General features: G+C 41.7%; 1 protein-coding gene across 2 annotated transcripts in view; it reads left to right on the top strand.

Annotated features, from left to right (window-relative positions):
* fbxw7 (F-box and WD repeat domain containing 7) overlaps positions 1-22,326 on the top strand; it is a 147,944-nt gene that overhangs the window by 101,089 nt on the left and 24,529 nt on the right. The window contains exon 1 of one of the 2 annotated variants that reach the window (XM_071923393.2): positions 21,883-22,070. The exons of the other annotated variant lie outside the window; for it this stretch is intronic. Within the exon in view, the coding sequence (XP_071779494.1) occupies positions 22,032-22,070 (39 nt within the window). The 5' untranslated portion in view covers positions 21,883-22,031. Of the gene's footprint in view, positions 1-21,882; positions 22,071-22,326 lie in introns of those variants that run through there. 2 annotated transcript variants of the gene reach the window in all.

Below are 22,326 nucleotides of genomic sequence, written 5' to 3'. Positions count from 1 at the left end.
GATTAGACCTGCCACTCGTCTGGCCTTGAATTGTTGATTTGATTTTGCTCGGGCATCAACATTTTATGTTGCTTCGGTCCTACCTGAGATATCTGACTTCACACATTATAGACCTCCATTCTGCCCCTCTTGATGAGGTACAAAATATAACGGACACCTACAACAACAGCACTTACACTTGAGTGAAAACAGTAATTTCTCTTGATTTTAGCCCTCAGAAACCCAACAATTTATTCTCTTCTTCACTTATGCATCTTTTATGGATTACACTCTTTCTGGAATCTTTAAGGAGGAAGTTCTTATTGTTGAGAAGAAAACTTCACAAAGATATCTATACTTTGTATTATCTATCATAACTAGAGCATGCATTCCATTTCTGAAAGGAGGGGGAACCACAAGGTGGCAGGCAGAGAGTTTTTCACTCCCATCACATTATCAGTTTTAGAAAAAGAAGCCGTTTTTTTTCCAGGCTCTTTCTTGTCTCCAGCACTGCACGTTTGGTTGTTTTTGTTGATTTGGGGCGCCCGTCTGTGCTGGGGCCTTATTTGTTTCCTGAATGTCTAATCTGCCAAATTCATGCCTTTGGCTAGCCACTGAGAAGGGGTTCCTTGTTCCGTAGCTGCCTGGCAATCCTTGTGACTACTGCCTGTCCCCAGCCTCTAGTGCTCATTAACATACAGCTGTCCCAGAGGATGTAGTGAGATAGAGACCCATGAGCTTCAGAAGGAGGCTGGGTACTCCCTCTCCTCTCCCAGAATCAACTCACAGGCTACAGCCACAGCAGATGGGCTGTGGGGCTTAAACCATTAGGCACATGGCGGCCATTGTGGGCTGCCTATTGTGACATTAAAAGGTCATCTGCAGGAGGTAGAGGGTCAAGGCTGAATTGAAGCGGTGAGGCCCACCTCCCATGCCTGAACTCAGTAGGTTGAGCTGTTACTAATGATAGCTCTTGGACTTGTCAAGAATATTGATCCATAGAAAATGTGTGGCTAAGAGAAACAAGTGAAAACTACGAGAGTGCTAGTTACAAGCTTGCCACGTAGGAGCCTATGGGTGAATAATGCAGTATTGTTTTTCATTAGCTGCGTTGATGTTATATATGCAGCAAAACAAAGTTATGACAGCTTTATTTCAAGCAAAAGGAAGGGACACTCAGTGGAAAATAAAACGTCAGTCTCGAAATTCATACTCAGTTTTGTAACCCTTGCCCACAGTTGAACAATATGTACAAGTTAAAAACCTGTGCCTATGGTTTAACAATCTTCATTATGAAATAAGGAGCAAACCATCAAGGCTTGTGAGTAAAACACAATTTTTAGCCACAGTGTCTATTTGACTTGTCTGATTTTTAGAAACTTGAATTGCAGGATTGTATTTGACTTAAAGGTCAAGAAACATGCCAAAATAAATCTAAGTGATTTTGACTTCAACATGCTCTGCTGGAGTTTAGGTGAGGGTTCTCAAAAGGTCAGTGCATCCCAAAAATAGAATTGAGCGACTCTTAATGAACTAATTATTAATTGAACTCGAGTTGCAACTAATCTGTAAATAGTCAATTTCACAAAATATAAATTTTAGCCACTCTGAAGAATATTACAATTTATATTATTGAGTATTGTTGTTATTCTATTGTAATGTTTTTTTTTCTGCAGTCTTTCAGTCCGATACTAAGTAGGCTTTCAGTGAAATTTCCTTTCATTGTCAAAATCTATAAGAGCAGAAGAAATTGCTTTGGTTTATGATTCTATTTTTGTATTTTGTGGGAACGTTACCCAGGTAATATCTGTCAGATATTGCCCCATGGCATCATGTTCATTGAATCTCTGAAGTTAAGATAATGGACCACCAGACAGCTAGTTTTAATCAATAAATATACAAAATAAATAAAATTAGACAGTCACCCCTACAGAATTACAGGGTCACACTTCCTTACACTAAAACTTGTCCCACACGTTGAAGTCTTGTCAACGCCCACTCAAATGTCTGTTCCAGAGCAGAGTTCAAGCACTATGGAGAGAAGGATAGAAAGAAAAGAAAGGAGGAGGGGCTAGAAAGTTGGATACAATATTTTGGTAGTTGTGCTAGTTCAGTTCACTCTACTTTCCTCTACCTGAGAAGAACTGACCCCCAAAGTCGTATTCCACTACTTTTGAAATGCAGCCCAAGATCCCCTAAAGAAGGCAGTATGGTTTCTTAGCGGAAAACATCTAAATCCTTCCATGGAGAATGCTGTTGCGGTATGAGAGCAAGACACTGTGTCTGCGGAGGAAAGTCTATTTTTGGGAAGTTGTTCCAACCTCACTTCCATTTTCCAGTACTCTTATGCTTATTTCAGAGCCTGGCTAGCTGGCTCTTGAGGTGCAGAGTGATCTTATACTTCCTTTGTTGGGAAAGTTTGGAAAAGGAGAGAAGGATTACTGTCAGCGAGCCTTGTAAAGTGGCCGCACATAAAAGGTAGAAGTGACAACCCTCCACCCATACCGCAACAAAAGCAGATGAAAACATTTTTGTAGACTACTTATGAGTTCCAACAGCTTAGTGGTGTGAAATATTTGACTGATAGTCAAATTATTCCTTTGGCAGTTTTTTTTTAATAGATTCCAAATTAGACTTTGACATGATTTATACCAGCCCACAAACTTAACAGGATAAATGCACCAAAAACATGGTATTTTTAGAAAGCGAAGCCCTCTGATGAAAAACTGCTTAATCGAACTGTGTCCGTCCGGCCATCAGTCAAACATATCTAAGGTGTTATATCAGATGGCACTGGTCTTATTTTGATGAAACTTGTAGATTACGCATCTTCAGCAATTATGCATCTACGCACTGTTCCCAAAATTACCAAATGGGAGTGCTATAATTATTGGTCAAAATTTAAACTCAAATGTCTAATCTCAGACACCACTGTTCTGATTCTGACAAAATTTGGAGGGATGATGCATTTTGGCACTGTGTTGTGTTTAAAAAATGACACTGATTGGTCTGATGGGAACGCTGTATTTAAAGGTCAGAATTTAAACTTTGAAAGGCTATACTGTAACTGCACCACTGGTCCTATTTTGATGAAACTTGGAGAGAAGATGGCCCAAGGGCTGCCTACATTATTGTGGGGGGCGATATGTTTACTTGTTTTTTATTTTTAAATCGTCAGTTGCTTGTGCTTGCCGTCTGCTTCTTCAATGCCTCTGGTGGGCTTTGCAGATGCCAGTTACCTCAGCCTCAGGCTAGATGCTGTTTCAAGGTAGACATCTCATCAAGATGACTGACAAGCACTGGGACATGAACAATTGAGGGGGAGTATGGCAGGACTAACAATACGCTTCCTGCCACAAGACGAAAAGTAGCATATTATAGCTTTGCCTATATGTTAAATTGGCAAATATTTTCAAGTTAATACAACACCCTTGGCCTTGAACTGAAAATACTGAATGGATGATTATTCTTAGTCATTTCAGGCTGTCCATAGTCTACCAGTGTTTCCCATACATATTTATTGCTGCCCTTTTTTTTTTTTTTTAAATTTCAAGTCTTTCAAATTCACATCACATTATAGAGAGCTAGCTGTGCAATTGTCATTTCACGATGCACAAACCAGTAGCAATGAACCAAATCTGAAAGAGCTTCCTGTTGTGGAAACAAAAGTAAAACTTACAATTCTACAATTTGCTCCAAACGCGCAAGTTATTTATAATGGTATAACTTGACACTTTTTAGTCAGAGATGTGAATGTCCGCAGGCTGCAGTGAGGACCCTGTCCATGCTTGTGACTCCTGCCATACTGCCTGGTGTACGAGCCCACACTGTATTTCAGTTATGCAGGGCTGTTAGGGCTCTGCATGCCTAAACAGTGCGTACCATAATTCTCATAAGCACTGCACATGGCAAAAAGCGTTACACACGAATGAATAAATGCACACACAGAGCCCGGCATTCATAGAGGTGCTTCTCCCAAGCAGCTAATAAACGCCTCTCCCTTCTCTTCAAGACAGAAAGTAGGAGTGTAGTGTTTTCTGTGTAGTTGTACAGTGAGTAGGAGTGCTCTTCCCTTCTACAATCCTCTAAGAGTAGTATGCGACAGAAGCTGTATGAGTTGGAGGCAGGGAGCAGGAAAAGGCAGCAGCGATGCCTGCATCAAACCATGCATGATAACGGCGATACATAACCGCTGCTCCCAATGGACGCCCATTTAGAGGGTTGAGGTGTCTTAACTCCCCATGTACTCTTTAACACAGGAGCACTTAACTTTCCATATCTGCCCATCCACATGTATTAGCAAAGAGAGGCAGATTGCTGCTTCTGAATAATGCAGAGGGAGTCTGTATTGTAGTTGCCTGCCCCACTCCACCCTGGGTGGGACGAGTCCTTCAGAGCATACTCCACCACCAATGGGACCAAGATCTCCATGGCCAAGTGAAGATAACTCCATGACCCCCAGCAATGTTTTAAGATTTCTGACTAAAACCCTGCCTGTATCCTAGTCAATTTCTTTTCGCAAATTAGAGTTGTCAAAGTTTATCTTCTGACAGACACGCTAGCAACTTCATGAGCTGTGTTAAAGTTCTTGTTTGCAATAAACTCGAGGTGGAAATCTGACTCTTGCTGACTTGGGAAGGGGAAGCTTGAGGAACACAAAACAGACAAAGTATGCCATATCACTGCCCTCTTTACATAAACCAGATATCCTAATTCCAGACCACGCAGGCATTTGAGATTTACTTCTAGCAGCAGCTGGGGTCTTCCTCTGTGCTCCCCGTGTCCCCAGGTCCCCAGCATGGGATGCAGCTCATCAGAGACCCCATGCTGCCTGTCCTCAGCCAGACAGATTTCCACCTCAGGATACTGTGCACATATGGCAGGCACCTCAAACATCAGCCTTGCCCAAGTATTACTGCTGACCTTTTAGAGGGTACAACAGCTATTATACTGTTACAGCTCTGAAACAGATGCTTCTGTGATGTGTTTTATTAAGTTAGAAGGCAGACAACAATATACAGTTGTCAGTGTTTTGCTTCTGTATCTGCAGCTTCAGATGTCTGTTTTGACATCATTTGAAGTGTCAATCTTTTAGATTTAGTAGATGGTCCTCATATTAACCCTACCAAAGGTGGAACTTTCTGTCTTTCTATCTTTGCTGAGGTGACTGTTTTTTGTAGTCAGAGCAGAATGTGCTGCTGAAGAGTATGTCAGCACTACTCTATCTAACCCCCACACTCCTCCTTCCCCTTCCGTTATGTCCCCTCGCCATTAATTCATATTTCTCTTCTCTCTGCCACTACCATTCACAGTTTGCAATAGTCTCAGGTGTGTGTTTGTGAGTGAAAGAGAGGGAGGAACAAGCATGCGTTCAAGCCCTAGGGCTCACCGCTCCTCTGCCATTCCTGAAATTAACCGTTTATGACCCTTAACCCTTGTGTAAATGCAAAAATTTACTTCACCCGTTGTGGGTCAAAATGACTAAGCAAGGTTCAAAAGTCTTCTGTGGATTCTTTATTCAGACATGCATGGTTCAGTTCAGTGTTCCAGACAAGCAACAAAGAAGTGACAAAGAACGGAGTTCAGGATCCACTTATATAGGTTAAAGTAAACAAAACTATAAATCTTGGCCCATAGCCAAACCTACTTGGCTCAAAACCAACCCATTAGTTCAGACTTTTAACTGCATGTCCACCTATAGAATCACTCAAAACCACACATAACCATATATAGTGATCATGCATGCATTCAAGCACTGATTACATCATTATAGTAAGCAGGACAAAAGACACTCCACTTTCCAGGACAAAGGAAAGCAAGAACAGAGTGTACTATCCATATAAAAAAGCACAATATTAATTTTATTTCTTACATTCCTCCCTTTTGTCACAAGGTGACAACTAAGATTAAAATAAAATAACACCAGATACATCCTACTCTATGTATACTTCACTTAAACAGTGAGGAAAACATCTCTTCTAAGAGTTACAAACAAGCTTCAATCAACACGAATAAAAACCAGAAATAAAGGAAAACAAAAAAGGAATAAAAAAAACCCGTCTTCAACCCATGAGCTTTACACTCAGTAGAGGGCTACCACTCTGGAGAGGTTTACTAGCACATTCGATGCAGAGTGGTTTCCCCTCGTTCATCTAAGAGCTGCTTCGTCGTTGTCACTATCATCCTAGAAGACAGATGCATTTTGCAAAATGGGAAAGACAGGGAAAAAGAACAGCAGCTTTAGCTGCAGCATCAGCAACAGCATTTCCCTATGAAACTGGATCAACACCACTTGTATGAGCCTGACAATTACAAACAGCATGAAAATTATGACACATTGAAAGCATACTGAGAGTCTGCATAGACCATGATATCTTCTCCAGCACCTAGAATAAAAGCACGAGTTAAGGCAAAGAGTTCTGCTGCTTGCGCAGAAAAATGTCCTGTTGAACCCTCTACAAAGAAAACAAAGTCAGGGTTAGTCAGTGGTATGTTAAACAAGGCATCACAAAGTTTGGTAGCAATGTCAACCACTTGCAAACAGCAGTGGGGTTCACTTTCCTCTGCTGTAGGAAGACGTATGGAAGGGTTAAGGACAGTATAACACTTCAAAGTAACATAAGACATAATAAGTAGAACATTCTCCCAATGCAGCATCTTCGCAGGAGTCAGGTAAGCAGTCTTAGCCTAAAGGATGAGAGAATGAACAGCATATGGAACATGTACAGTTAAGGGACACATTACAACAAGGTCAGCAGTTGCAAGGACAGCTTCAGTAGCTGCAGCAACAGACCTTAGGCACGAGACCATTGCTCTCTCAGTTGTAGACAGATGTTTAGAAAAATAACCAACAGGACGTTGCTTATCACCATGGGACTGAGTTAAAACAGCTGACATAAACCCATCTCGTTCAGAGACAAACAGATTAAAAGGTTTACTATGGTCAGGGAGTCCTAAACAGGGAAAATTAGAAAGAGCTAATTTCAAGTTAGTAAATGCTTTGTCAGCTTCAGTAGTCCAAGTCAGGAAGTCAGTCATGGCCAAATGTTTACCACTGTGCACAATGTCATACAGTGGTTGAGATATCTCTGCATAGTCACGTATCCATGGGCGGCAGTAGCCTACAAGACCCCAAAACAACATAATTTGCTGTTTTATTTGAGGTTTTGGTACCTCCAAAATTGCTGTAACGCATTCGGGACCGAGTTTACGACCTTCAGGTGTGACTATATGTCCTAAATACCGCACGGACTGTGAAACCAGCTGGAGTTTGGTTTTTGAGACCTTGTGTCCGTTCTCTGCTAAATAACAGAGAAGGGAGACAGTGTCTTTTTTGCAGGCCTGCTCAGAAGTAGAACACAACAAAAGATCATCCACATACTGTATCAATGTACTACCACAAGGAGCCTCCCAGCCTGAGAGGTTCTCAGCTACAGCCAAAGCAAACAAAGTGGGGCTGCTTGAGAAACCCTGAGGCATACGAGTCCATGTGTAGCGTTTACCATTGAAAGTGAAAGCAAACCAGAACTGGGAGTCAGGATGCACAGGAATGCTGAAAAAAGCATTAGCCAGATCAATCACAGTAAACCAACAAGAATTAGATGGGACTTGAGACAACAGAGTTACCACATTTGGTACTGTGGGCGCTGGATGTTGCACAGCGTCATTTACAGCTCTCAAATCCTGAACAGGTCTCCAACCACCATTAGGCTTCCTAATGGGCAGAAGAGGGGTATTACAAAGAGAATGAGGACATTCCACGATGGCACCTTGTTTTTTCAGTGATTCAATATCAGGAGCAATTCCCTCCACAGCCTCTAGGCTGAGGGGATATTGCCTCTTACATGGTCTGAAAGAGGATTTAGGTTCTACCACTATAGGTGTTGCAGTTTTCATACTACCACAATCAAATCTACTACTAGCCCATAGTGTAGGCGGAACCATAGAGATCATATTCTCCTCTTCAGTTGTTAAAGGCATATGAACAAAAGAAGTGGTATCTGGTTCTTGATTAGAAAGAACATCCTCATCTACATGCTCTGTCAAATCCCAAAAATAACCCTCATGTGTTGTCATAGTGAAAATACCTAGCGTCTTAGAGGAAAGAATGATGCCTTCCGGACTGCAGTACATATTTATTCCCAAAGCACACATGAGATCACGCCCTAACAAATTCACTGAACAAAAATCTGCCAACAAGAAAGGACGATCTCCTAAGTAATCACCATGAGTGACAGAAAGTGGTTCAGAAATTGGTTCTAACACCGGGACTCCTGATGAGCCAACTGTTTTAAGAAATTTTGTCGATTTAGGCGCATTTGGGAGTAATTTGGACTGCACAACGGAAACATCAGCACCAGAATCAACCAAAAAGGGCACTACTACATTTCCTACTTTCAAACTTAATTTAGCTGCTTTCTGTTTCTGTGGGTCTAATTTAGTATACTGACCATAAGTTATAATAGGGCCAGTGTCTGTTTGTCCATCTGAACTATCTTGTTGATCGATCTGACCTGCCCCCGCTGTCTCCTATTGGTTAGCTGGCTGAAATCCTGGAGCATTCACAGACAGGCTTGAGGGTTGCATGTGACCAGGATCCATCAGGTGCATTCTCACGTCTTTGTATGCCAGACCTGTGATCTGATGAACAATCACGAGCCATATGACCATACCCCCCACAGTTGAAACACTTTAGACGTTGCTGGTTGTAAAACTGTGTGGGTGGCTCTCTTCCATAGTCTCTTCCTCCACGTCCTCGTCCTCTTCCTCGTCCTCTGCGCATTTCATTGCCCCAAGTTCCCGTCTGTTGATAAAACATTAACTGTGCAGATTGGATCTTCTTACTGTGTCTTTGCTCGATGTCAGTCTGGTTCCTTTCCGCATGGAGGACATAAGCCCAGACTTCGCTGAGGGGTTTGGTTTCCCAGGCGATGCACGTAGTCATGGTCTGTTTCTTCAGAGTTGGATGGAGGCCTTGTATCAACGCAGTCTTCAGCAGGTTGTTGTAGGCATCATTATCCTGGTCAACACCAGAATGGGCAGCAAACACAGATTCCATTCTAGCACGATAATCAGTAGCAGACTCACCATCATTCTGCTTGGTCCTGTAGATTTCAGGCCAACTGGTACGCAGGGAAAACGTGGTTTTCACAGCAAAGTAGAGCTCATCCACCTGGTCTCTGTATTTCTGGTAGCCTGGATCGTAGATTGTGTCCCAGCTGGCTGGCTTGATGTTCGGCCATCTTAACAGAAAACACCTGCGACATACTGCTTCCACCTCTGCCAACGTAGGATTATACATTATCAACAACTGTTTCATTGCAACCTCCCTTTTCTCACCTCCGGTTTTGTGGGGATCCAGCAGATCTTTGGAAACTTCCTTCAGCTCATCAGGTTGCCATGGCCTGTGGACCAGGACATGCGATTGCCAGAGGCCTTGACTGTTATCTGATTGTGGATTTGGATACATCATCATAGGCATCTGGTTCACTGTCTCTGTCTGTAGGTTCGCTGCCATGCTACGAGTCTGTGGGCGGTGTGAAACAGAAGTACCAGAGGCAAAACCTACATTTGAAGGAGGAGTTAAAAACCCCAATGAAGCCTCCTTCTCCTTGAGCTCAGACCCTCCCACAGTTTGTAGTGATGGATAAACATTGGATGGTTGAGGTGGAGCCTGAGATGTAGGAGGGGCTGAAGCTGCCATCTTTAGGACCGCCCCCTTGTTGTCATCTTCCTCATCATCACTCTCGTCGTCACACATTCCTGATGGTGGAGTTGTGCGAGAAAGAGCATAGGGGGGAAGCAGGTCCCTCTCTCTGTCCCTACTTTTCTTCTTCTTTTTCCTTCTGCTAACCCTTTCTTCTTCTCTCTTAGTCATCTCTTCTGTCCCTTTTGAAAGCATCACATTAGCTATGAACTTTACTGCTTTAGCTTCTGCTTCTCGCTCCCACTTTTGGAAAGCATGCCAATTTACCTTCTTTTTACTCTCCTCACTCAATTTCTTCAATCTTTTCCTGCTCTTCTTTTTCTTCTAGCATAACCCTACATCTAGTTAAACAGTTTACGCTCAGAGTGCCTCTTATGGGAAAAACACCTTCAGTAACGTAGTGCCAAAACGGAACATCCTCAACCACGCTTTTGCCCCATTTTTCTGCCATCACTTTTACAGGACCCACAAGTGGGTCTGAAAGTAGTTCTACTTTTCCTAGTGTGCTTTCCATCTCGCTCTCAGTTGTGGTTGCTTTCTTTTGTTTTTAGAAGGCCAGTGTGGCCTCTTCCCTAGACACAATTTATGATGCTGGTGTCCAGCACCGACAAGCTACCTCCCCTCTTTGCTCTCTCTGCTCTGCAACTTTACTCACTTTCTTTTTTTTTTTCCACTCGGACCACACAATAAAATCCCCCTGGACAAATTACTATGTCAAAAGTCTTTTACACTAAATATCACAATAAGTATTTATTTTCTAAATTTTATAGGCGATGACTCCTCTATACCCGCTATGATAAACATATATCATTATTATTATTACTATTATTATTATTATTATTATTCCAACATACACTATTAATTTCGGTACCTTGACAACCACTTCACCCTACTCTATTACACACCCATCACTCATTCACAACTTCATTCACACAATGCCAATGAAATGAACCATGATATCAGCCAGGTAGTTTGTACGACACTTTCGTTCAGAGCAACGTACCCTTTGTGTGGATAAATACCCACAGGACACTGATATCACCGCTTCATTCCCATCCACTCACAGTATATCACAAACAATATCTCCCCTTAAAAACTTTTTTTTTCCTCCTTTTTTTTCTTTTCTTTTTTCACTTAGGATCCCTTTCTACCCCCTGGGCTATTTCTCTTTCTACCCCCTGGGCTTTGTCCCTGACAATCTTCCTTATCTAATAACGGCAACCTCCCTGAGGCCTAACTATCCTCCCTGAGCTAAAATTTTACGCCCCCATTAACTACCTAGGTTTTTTCTTTTCTCTTACTTGTTGCAACTATGAGAATACCTCCCTGAGGAAAAATGTTTTACTCCCTCCCTGAGGAAGAGAAAAAAAAATTCACAGAAACTCACCACTTGCTCTTTAAAATAGATGGACGACCCACTGAACGCCACCCGTGCCTGACTTTGGGCGGGATCCAGACCTCCTTTGCTGGAGCGGAACTATCCCTGAGTCTCCTAGAGACTCCTGCCGGCAGTTGACCCTCAGTCTAGCCCCAGGCGTCGCTCAGTGCTGTGTCCATCCCATCCTCGTCGCCAAACTGTAAATGCAAAAATTTACTTCACCCGTTGTGGGTCAAAATGACTAAGCAAGGTTCAAAAGTCTTCTGTGGATTCTTTATTCAGACATGCATGGTTCAGTTCAGTGTTCCAGACAAGCAACAAAGAAGTGACAAAGAACGGAGTTCAGGATCCACTTATATAGGTTAAAGTAAACAAAACTATAAATCTTGGCCCATAGCCAAACCTACTTGGCTCAAAACCAACCCATTAGTTCAGACTTTTAACTGCATGTCCACCTATAGAATCACTCAAAACCACACATAACCATATATAGTGATCATGCATGCATTCAAGCACTGATTACATCATTATAGTAAGCAGGACAAAAGACACTCCACTTTCCAGGACAAAGGAAAGCAAGAACAGAGTGTACTATCCATATAAAAAAGCACAATATTAATTTTATTTCTTACACTTGCCATTGCATCTAGCTCTTAAAATCCCAAGAGACACATCTCTCTAAGCATCAGTCTCACTCATCCTGCCATACTGTTTACATAATGTGGCTTAGGTTGCTCAATAGTATGCTATTCATGTGTTCTAGCATTACTGGATTCTTCTTCAGAACAGTAGGCTCTAGTATTTTCCATGTTTTCTCCATAATGTAAAAAAAATCCTAATAAGCTTTCTTCTCATTTACTGGTATTAACTTGGCCGTAAAGCCTACTTGATCCTCAGTCCAACCTCAGTGTGAAAGGTTAAACATGTTACAGAGGGCCCAAGGCAGTCTTCATGAACCGTAGAAATGGCATTGCATTACTTATGATTATCTGCATGTACATGCTTCCTCCGCAAGAAACATTCAATTTCCCTCAGGCTGTTTTGCTAAGCAATGGCACCACTTCCTTTGACTTTGCAGAGCACAGCACTGCAAAATACCATTTTTGGTATTAACACATTACTAATACTGATTCTGTCTACACAACTTATAGGATTTGATGATAACTAGTCCTAAGATGATACAGACTCTTTTTTTTTTTTCTTATATAATAACTACACAACTGTTAACTGTTAGCCAATCCATTTGTAACTGTAAAATTCCAAACTATCAATTGGCCCTGATAAGTTGGTACTTAATGTATTCATGGATGAGCTGTCTTATCCAACTGACAAAAGCTTTTCTATAAATGTAACCAGCATGTGTAACAGCAAATGGAAAATGGAAAAAACAAAAGTGAGAGGGGGGATTTATTGGGCTGGTAAGTCCGTCCCTTCATTTGTCTTGCCAATACCTTAATAAAAACGAGGCTGCTCAATCCACCTTAAAGCTAGGTTACACTAGACAATTTTAATGCAGATTGTAATCTTGGCAGCAGATTATCCTGTAGTGTGAATAGGCTCAAGACTGGAGACTCTGGTCCTTTGGCCGGACAAGATTTTTTTCAAACATTTCAATTTCGTCTGGCCGGGCACGTGTTGTGTGAAGGGGTCCAAGACTGAAATCTGAGTGATCCTGGCAACAACTAATGGTAGTTTAGGTTAAGGGGGAAGACAAAGATAATAAGCCAGAAGAGAAGTTGCTTAAGCTCCCACTAACGTAGATCCTTTACATCAGTGAGATTCACAACTCCACTTGCTCCACTCTTCATAAGTCTCTGTATAATTTATTTTGGAGGAATAAATCTCATATAAAATGGTAATGTGTCTGGATCAGTCAAAGTAAGTATGCAATTCCAAATTATGTGAAAGAAGTCTTGTACAGAATTCCTCCGTGTTTTTCCTGTAATAATTTCACAAAATACATTTGTAATGTAAACTGTAGCTTCTGAACCATGAAGCAATAAAACACCAATTTTGTAATTGTATTTACAGTGAGCTGTTCTGGATGAATGGGGAAATGTTTTTGAATGACAAAATCAGGTAGTGTGTGATCTCTCGTGTTCATGTGTGTGATGCCCCAATGGCTTCTTAATGAGACGGCAAGCAGAGTAGTCGTTTAGTCTGTACTGCCCAGTCTTGTTGTCTGACCTAGGCTTTACTTGGAAATAGCCAACAAACAGTGTGGGATTGATTTAACATTTTCAACTGAAGGAAATTCTTGCTTTCACTGTGAAGAAAACAGACTTTTCTTTTCACTCCATATAATTAAAAATACCTGCCTCCACACAACTGAGTTCTCAAATTGGTCAGAAAAAGCATAACAGAAAGGAAAGTGGGCCACTGGCAGAGCAGAGAGGTAAACATAACAGGTTTATCACCGGGTAGGAAGTAGTAAGCCCATAACCCTTTTTTTTTTTTTTTTCCCCAGCCCAAGTCAACGTCTTACTGGCCCTGGGCAAGTGGCAAATCTTTGTCAAGCCCTGCCCACTGTATCCTAAATGTTTTCTACGCCACTGACACGCAGCCAGTCATGCAGAAAGACACGATGCCACTATCAGAAAACATTTGTTTCCAACCCACAATACATTCAAACATATACACCCTCTAACAGATTACAGCTTCTTGTTCCCCTACACACACACTCTTTTATATGAACACTGTTTTGTTCCTCAGTCTCACTTTCTTTCGCTCTGTCTCTAACACACACATACACACTCTTTTTTTTACCCCTTAAACCAGCACTTATATTCTCTTTATTTCACAATAATACAAGCTTAGCCTCATGTCCACTCATTTAACACGTGCTTGAGGGGAATTTGGTATGGTACAGTATGCAGGCAGAGTTGCATTGCTGTTGCATTGCGTCAGTCTATTCACCAACAAACCACCTAAAACAAAGACATATATGCTTTCATGTTCTGCCTCTTTGATCTCTCTTCAAAATATGGCCATTATTTGACTCTCACTGTGCAGGCAGACATGGCAGTTGATATAGCAGTCGAGTCGAGCACTAAAAAGGCTGCTATCACCCACTTTCACTGGTGGCCCATCAGAGATAACAATAATTCTTAGCAGACACTTTAGACAAGAGCCTGGGCTTTCAAAGGCATGGCCAGTGGACACATCTAAACAAGATCAAACATGCCCTTCACTTTCTGGAAATTGGATCATGATTCAAGATGGGAGTCACGTCTTTCAGTCTTATCAAATGTGTTTGTTTTTTTTTTTGTCACCGTTTATTTGTGCCACTTTTCTACTTGGCCTGGCTATCAAGAATAGGGGAACAAAATGAGAGCTTTCAGCTCAGCAACACTGAAGATGTTCCACCTGTATCTTTCCACATTACCTCATTGTTCAGGCTCACCTGTCTGTATGATTCCTCTTGGTTTAATATTCAGAAAAAGAAGAGACAACGGCTACCTCATCCTCAACACCAAATTGCTTTCCCAGCCTTCTCTACTCATTTTCTTCTCGTTCTCACTTCTTCTTCTGCTCTTTATTGCAGTTCATTGTTCTGCAAGTTGTTGAAAACTATCCCACCATTTATCTTACCACTGAAGTTGGTTCAACCCTACATTCCCCTGCTCTTCGGTCCAACTCCTGTTTATTATATTGAAGAAGATGCTACAGTTTGTCCTATAATAAAGTTTTAGTCTCTTCCTCTCAGAGTAGTGTTTGTACTACAGTGCTGCAGTGTAATATAATATGATGGATAAAGTTATTGTTTTGTTGAAGGAAACTTTTTGAGGAACATTATATTTCTTCTCCACTTGCTCAACCTTTCCAGTGCAGACTCAATGAGGATGCATATTAGCATTATTAGCAGAGAGCTTGGCCTGTAAAATTGAGCTATTTTTAAATGTAGAGCTTCTCTTCCATCACAACACAAGCTTAGGTAGGGAAAATGGTATGTGTGTGTACATTCTTGCGTGCATGCATGCGTTCTTGCATGTGTGCGTGTGCACGTCTGTGAGGCTTACCATTTTTCAATATACAGCACTGCAGCCAAGGCTCCATAAGTCAGATTAAACATGACAAAGACTTATCTCAGCAAAGTGATTGACAAACACACCACCCTGCATTATAGTTCATTCATAGATTAATTTTGATCTTAAAGAAATATTCAGACCATCTATAGTTATGTTCTATTGCATTTTCTGTATTTTTTTTAATGCCCACTTTAAAACAATTCTTAAGAATGAAGTTAAATGCCTAAACGACTAAATGACCAGTGTGTTTGCTTATATCTCTGTCTGCAACAGACTCACTGTGTGCAATGACAGTTAGCTTTTCCTTCATATCTTTCATTTACAGATTGAATAGCATACTCTGATCCAATTAGAGGAGGGTAAAACCTCCCTTGAGAGGTTAGGCCTATTTCCTCTCGATGCCATTTGGTTGGAACAGCAAACATGCAAATTACTGCCTTGTTCCAGAGATGGAGGGTAGTATGAGGTTGCATTCCAGATGAACATTAAGTGAAAAATACCAAAGGCAGTGTGGCGTGTGAAGTTCTTTTAATAGTTCAGGCCAGGGCGTCAAATGTGACCAAGACACAGTCAGAATATCCCTGCACACTTTCCCACAACTTCTCAAGCAAACTCCGGCACCTACAGATGACAGCCAACACCCAGCAGGTACAATTTGGCTCGCTCTGCTTCATCTGGGATGTAGAGTGGTAATTCTGGATGATTAAAGGGGTTTATCCGTTTCTGTGTAAATGTTGATGCCAGCACCAGCCAAGTTTCACCTGGCTCATCACACACATTTCCATAACCCTCTTTCATTTCTGAATGAGATATGACAGCTCAGTGTGCATCCAAATGCAAAACCAGATAGGCTTATAATAGGGAGAGGATTGGAAGCAGAGGAAAATGTTAACACCTCTATGTTGAAATTTTGCCTGCAGAGTTCGCCATTAGAAGTATGTGACCTCTTTTTGGGGTATTGATTGTATACTAGAATTGGACAACAGATTTTTACAGGAGTTTTTTTACGTATTGAAAACTGTCGAAGATGATGCAAAGGTTACTTAGTTATAGAACTGTAGACAATCATGATTGTAACTTTTTTTTATATTGCACAGTGGAAATCACATTCTTCCTGATGTTGCAATTCTTTTTCATAGCTGTACAAATACTGTATGAATTTGGCATGGGCAAAGGTCAACTTTGCATTAATTCATTGGGCAGCAGATTGGTTGAGAGTGGAGCAACTGCTTTGCTTTCTATGTAAAAGTTAGAGCCTCTTTCCTCTGTTCGATGCACATACTGAGGCCAAAGGGTTAATATCATTTTCATCATCCCTCCACCACTTGCGCCACACTGATTTATTCATTCGCCCCGGAGATATCAACAGCTTCCGCTTCTTGGTCTTTTATCCTATCACTGAGGTCCTAGATCAGTGATCAATTTCAGCAGCAGTCATTAATAAATTAGGAGACAAGATGGTCATTGTTCCCAGGCTTGTTGTTTGGTGACAAGAGACAAGGAGCTCTAGACATCCCAGTTCTGCTACAGATGTTGCCCACTTGTAGTGCAAGCTGTTCTGTAGCTTCCATGTTAGAGTGGAGCAATATGGCAAGTCCAAATTTTGTTTAGTTCAAGAAATGGTTCAGTTGTTTGATAGATGTAAGTTTTGTGTTGTCTATTTAGTTCTACTTTGCAAGTCTTACAAAGTAGTAGGCTTCAGAACTAATGTAAGATGCTGTACAGATGCATTATGAAGGACTTCTATTATGATTACAACTGCAATTCCAATAGGGGACCTTAAAGAAACCCCTAGCCTCCTGTCCCACTCAGGAGCTAAGAAGCACCACAATTTTTCTGCACTGTTTCAGTATTGTGTTTTTTCTGCTTTACTGCCTTCTGCTTATTGTTAAAGCACACTGTCATGTGAGAAAAGAAATTGATTTTTATTTTATTTTTTTTATTTATGAAAAGACTGTGTTGGTTAGAAAAATACCAATAGAATGAAAGCAATGTTTGCAATTCCACTATCCCCTTGACAAACAATAAAATTAGTAGTAGCTTTTTGTTAACCAAGTTACATGAGATCTTATTGTCCTTTCACCAGACCAGAAAGGAATATATAGTGCAGCTCCAGTGCATTGTTGTTATCATAAAATGTGACCTTCACCTCTTTTCAACTGGGAAAAAGTCCCATTTAGATTCTGCTCTGATATACAACAAATAAAACTCAATATTAGTGTTGCCCAGTAATTTATGGCATTATTATTATAATGCAACCCACAACCCCACTCACTGCTGATGTCTTGGCCTTTCGGTGCATGCCTGTGTGTGGCATCAACACTGTTGGTCTTTGTCTTTCGATTTCCCCTTGCTTAGTGTTAAAGTGTTAGTACACTTTGCTTCCGTTCTCTCCAGTGTGTAGTGTATTATCCATTAATTATTTTCTGAATGCTTCTTAAGACTTTGGTTATATTTTAAAATGTTGCATCTACTAAACTCAAATTTGCAAATGATTGCCAGTAATTGCAAATACTGACCTTTGTTCTTCATTTATTTCCCGTGGACCTCATTGATGTCACAAGGGAGATACCAGTGCCTCTTGCATTAATTTCTTTGTTGACCTGACCCCTTCAAACCTCAGCGTTTTAGTCGCGTGGGTGGTTATAGGATATGTTAATTCAACCCCATGCAGATGATGCTATTATTGTGCTTTGCCGAATGCCATGATCCATGGTTTCCTTATTCATCAAACCTCCCCCACATGCCTTGCATCTGTTCAATCTGGAATGTGGCTCACACTTCGCCATTGCTGAAAATCCATTGAGAGGAGACCCCCTAGTCCCTCATTTTGTCACAGTGAGGACAATCACACAATGACATGGCTCTGATTAGTGATGCATCGCTGCCCAAGAAGTATTTGCCTCCTTCAAGTTCAGCAACTCACATGAAACATTTGCTCAAGATGGCCCTGTTCTCTTGTAGCGTAGCTTTTTCCCACCTACGTATCTTGCTTTTGAATGGTAAGCCACAGTCAAATCCATCTATAAATCTATATTTCACTCACTGCCTCCTCCTCCTCCTCCGTTCATTCACTCCAAAACTAAACTTCACAACTGTAAGCTAGTACAGTTATCTATTGAGTCACTATGTTGAAACGTTGACACCAATATCTGTGTTGCCTTGTTTGTGTACAGAGTCAAATGAGACGGCATTTGCATTTTCCCCACTAGCTATCCACTGCACTGCGATGTAATGAGATCATATTTTTATACTGCAGTTCCAAATATTACAGCACAACGGGCTGGTGTCTAGTGCAGCCATCACTTGAAATTCTTTTGTTTATTTTGTCAAGATTACAAAATACGGTCCAAAATGAGTTCGCTCTGAAAGACACCTGTTTTGTGAAGCCTTGTGTTTGCCTAGCTGGATTTTGGTTTTGATAAGCAGGAGGTCAGTATCAGGGGGGGGGAGGCCTGTTAATGCTTTACCAAGTGGCAGGAGGGGAACGACAAAGGAGGCCGCGGCCTATTCAAAGGCCGCGGTGCAACCCCACTTGCATGCCAAGCATTCCAATGTGCTGTGTAAAGGTTGGGCCGGCTGAGAGGAACGAGAGGGGCTTTCTCATGAGGGCCACCTCAAACACACACAGACAAAACTCAAACCGTCCTGTCTGACGCACCCCCGCCTCCCTTGCTTTGAATGCTTTCTTTTTTTTTGGTGTTACTATGGTAACAAAGGAGAGAATCCCCGTGTGAGTACAATGTCCAGATTACCCTCGTCCCTCTACACCTGTCCTGTCTTCCTTGATGAATACATGTGAAAAGCATGTAGACTCTCACTCAGTGATCATGATTGGTATCCTTCACTGCATCCGTCCACAGGTCTTTTCATAAAGCTTTAAAAGCTGTGTCCCTGACTTTGTGATGAGAGGTTATTTGCTTAGGTAAAGTAAAATGAAGACAGCCTTGTGGTTTACAGAATATAAGTTTGATGTCACATCAGTTTCTCTGTTGTTTGGTCCAACATTCAACAGTTCTCTTTCCAGGTTGTGGCAGATTTTACCAGCACTCTTCTGCCAAGTGTTTTACTTCTCAGGTATAAAAGCTCTCAATTTCCCCCTCCACTCGAGATGATTTGATAATTACAGGTGTAGGCCTGGGGTGTCTGAAAGCCTGCCAGATCTCAATGCCCCATTACCTGAGAACAGAGCCCTCTCCATGATTATCCTTGAGTTTTTGTTTGGATAATCTGCACCGACTAATGCTGATGTCCTGTGAAGTCAAGGGCAGCAAACGTTGAAGACTTATTGACACAAATGGCAAATTGGTATTGTAAGGCCATATAGCTTCATATTACATATCTAATCTATCACACAGATGTTTCTGTCAGAGATTAACTCTGTGGCGTGCCTAGATGCCAATAACCCCGCGCTCAGTGTTTAATTTATACTGAACAAAAATATAAACGCAACACTTTTGGTTTTGCTCCCATTTTTCATGAGTTGAAATAAAAGATCTAAGACTTTTTCTATGCACACAAAAGGCTTATTTCTCTCAAATTTTGTTCACAAATTTGTTTAAATCCGTGTTAGTGAGCACTTCTCCTTTGCCAAGATAATCCATCCACCAGGTGTGGCATATCAAGATGCTGATTAAACAGCATGATTATTGCACAGGTGTGCCTTGGGCTGGTCACAATAAAAGGCCACTCTAAAATGTGCAGTTTTTAATCACACAACACAATGCCACAAATCGCAAGTTTTGAGGGCGCGTGCAATTGGCATGCTGACTGCAGGAATGTCCACCACAGCTCATGTTGCAGCATGATAATGCACGGCCCCATGTTGCAAGGATCTGTACACAATTCCTGGAAGCTGAAAACATCCCAGTTCTTGCATGGCCTGCATACTCACCAGACATGTCACCCATTGAGCATGTTTGGGATGCTCTGGATCGGCGTGTACCAATTCCTGCCAATATCCAGCAACTTCGCACAGCCATTGAAGAGGAGTGGACCAACACTCCACAGGCCACAATCAACAACCTGATCAACTCTATGCGAAGGAGATGTGTCGCACTGCATGAGGCAAATGGTGGTCACACCAGATACTGACTGGTTTTCAAAAAAATGCGTATCTGTAGCCCTAGTCATGTGAGATCCATAGTTCAGTGCCTAATAAATGTCTTTTTTCAAGATAAAACTGCACATTTTAGAGTGGCCTTTTATTGTGACCAGCCCAAGGCACACCTGTGCAATAATCATGCTGTTTAATCAGCATCTTGATATGCCACACATGTCAGGTGGATGGATTATCTTGGCAAAGGAGAAGTGCTCACTAACATGGATTTAAACAAATTTGTGAACAAAATTTGAGAGAAATAAGCCTTTTGTGTGCATAGAAAAAGTCTTAGATTTTTTATTTCAACTCATGAAAAATGGGAACAAAACCAAAAGTGTTGCATTTATATTATTGTTCAGTATACATTCTGCACTCTGAAAAGTTGCTAACTGCTTAGAAATGACAGCTGGTCAGTTTTATTGAGAAATGAGAAATTTCAGCAGGTTCTCTGCAGGACTGTGGCATAACACACAGTTCCTGGGACACTATTGCATATTCTGTCATCAGTTTGTCCATATTAATCAAACAAAAAGCTTCTAGTGTGTTTATCTTGTATAACTAAACAAAGCCCTTAGTTGAATAGGAAAAGGCAAGCTACCTGTCACCACCAGTTTGTTTACCAGATAGCTATATGTCCCCTTGAAAAGGCAGTTTCTTCAGCTGTGACAGAAATACCAACAAGGGAATTCAAACAATGCCTTTTACTGATTGTAGTTCGCATTCACCTGCACTTTGTATTCATTTATGTGATTTTTTTTTTGGACTGAATCTGGCATTTTGTGGTTGTGATTTGTTACCAGCTGTAAAATAACTTCCAATTGTTAAGCCATCAACTGTGCATAGTTTTGTTAACTAGGCAAGTGTAATTGCTGCCATATTGAAATGGATGTATTAGGCTATTCAGTTGGTGTGTAAATAAGCAGGTGCACCAGACGTGGATCGTTTACACTGTTGCCAAATGGAGCATAATGGCAGACTACGTTGTATCATCTAGTCTGTTGGCTGGGATGTTGGAATTCTCTAATGCAGTGCTCTAATGCATTATGTTCATATTTGTTTTACTCCAGAAATCTATTAGGAACAGAATCTCCGCTATGTTTTGAATTACTTCAATCGTCGCTGTAATCACTGTTCAATGCATAAGCAGTGTATAAGTGAAGATGCCACCTGTGGGAAATAATGGGGTGGTGGTGTTTGGGTTCCGCAACAAGTGGGGGGTCCACTTGTGCAAAAAAAAAAAAAAAAAAAGAAATAAACGAATGCACCCTCCAACCCGCTCCCTCTCGCCTACTCGTCTGCTATGCATATGTCCCCCCGGTACCCTGCTCATATAAGATGCGCTGTGCATATTGTTGAATGTTGGACTGCACCATTCCCTTCCTCTCCACCGGGGAGGCTGTAATCCGATCCCGTGTAGAGAAGAGGAAGAGGGCACGGCTCTGCGCTCTGACGCTCCCCTCCACTCCTCCCCTCTCTCTCTCTCTCTCTCTCTCTCTCTGTATCGAGTGGCACCGCTTTCCCCCCCTTCTCCCTTCATCTGTTTCTCCCTGCTCGGTGCCACACACAAGCTTCCAGGATCGCTCGCATCGCATTGTTCACCGAGCCCCGTTCAAGTCGGCGTGACACGGCGGAGCTCTCCTTTACCTGGAGGGGGGAGATCTACTACGTGCACGCCAGTTCCAGTGACGTGCCCGAGCATGTTCACATCAGAGATAGCGTCGGATTTACCTGAGAGTACACTGCCCTCGCGCTGTCAGAGCAATCTCCCTACCACGCAGAGAGATTTGGACTTCACCGATTTTCACTGAAGAGGAAAAAAACCCACACCGGATTACAAGGATGGGGTTCTACGGCACTTTAAAGATGATTTTCTATAAAGTGAGTAGGTTTTTCTGCTGTATGCGACCGTTTACCGATGTTGCAGTGTCACCGCAAACACCGCCGTGCCTTTTTTATTTAATGTTTTCACTCGTTGTGTCGCCCTCGTTATTTTGACGCGCCTCTCTCGCAGCAGATTGTACGGCCACTGCAGAGGATGAACAACCGAGGAGCAGACCCCTAGAGATGCGGATTTAATTGACCGGGCCTTTATCTTAGTTGTGTGTTTGATGCTACAATATAACGACGTGATTTG

The sequence above is a fragment of the Centroberyx gerrardi genome, chromosome 3 (genome assembly GCF_048128805.1).
Source record: "Centroberyx gerrardi isolate f3 chromosome 3, fCenGer3.hap1.cur.20231027, whole genome shotgun sequence".
Lineage (NCBI taxonomy): Eukaryota > Metazoa > Chordata > Actinopteri > Beryciformes > Berycidae > Centroberyx > Centroberyx gerrardi.
Note: the sequence above shows the minus strand (reverse complement) of the source record. Positions and strands in the feature narration are given on the sequence as shown.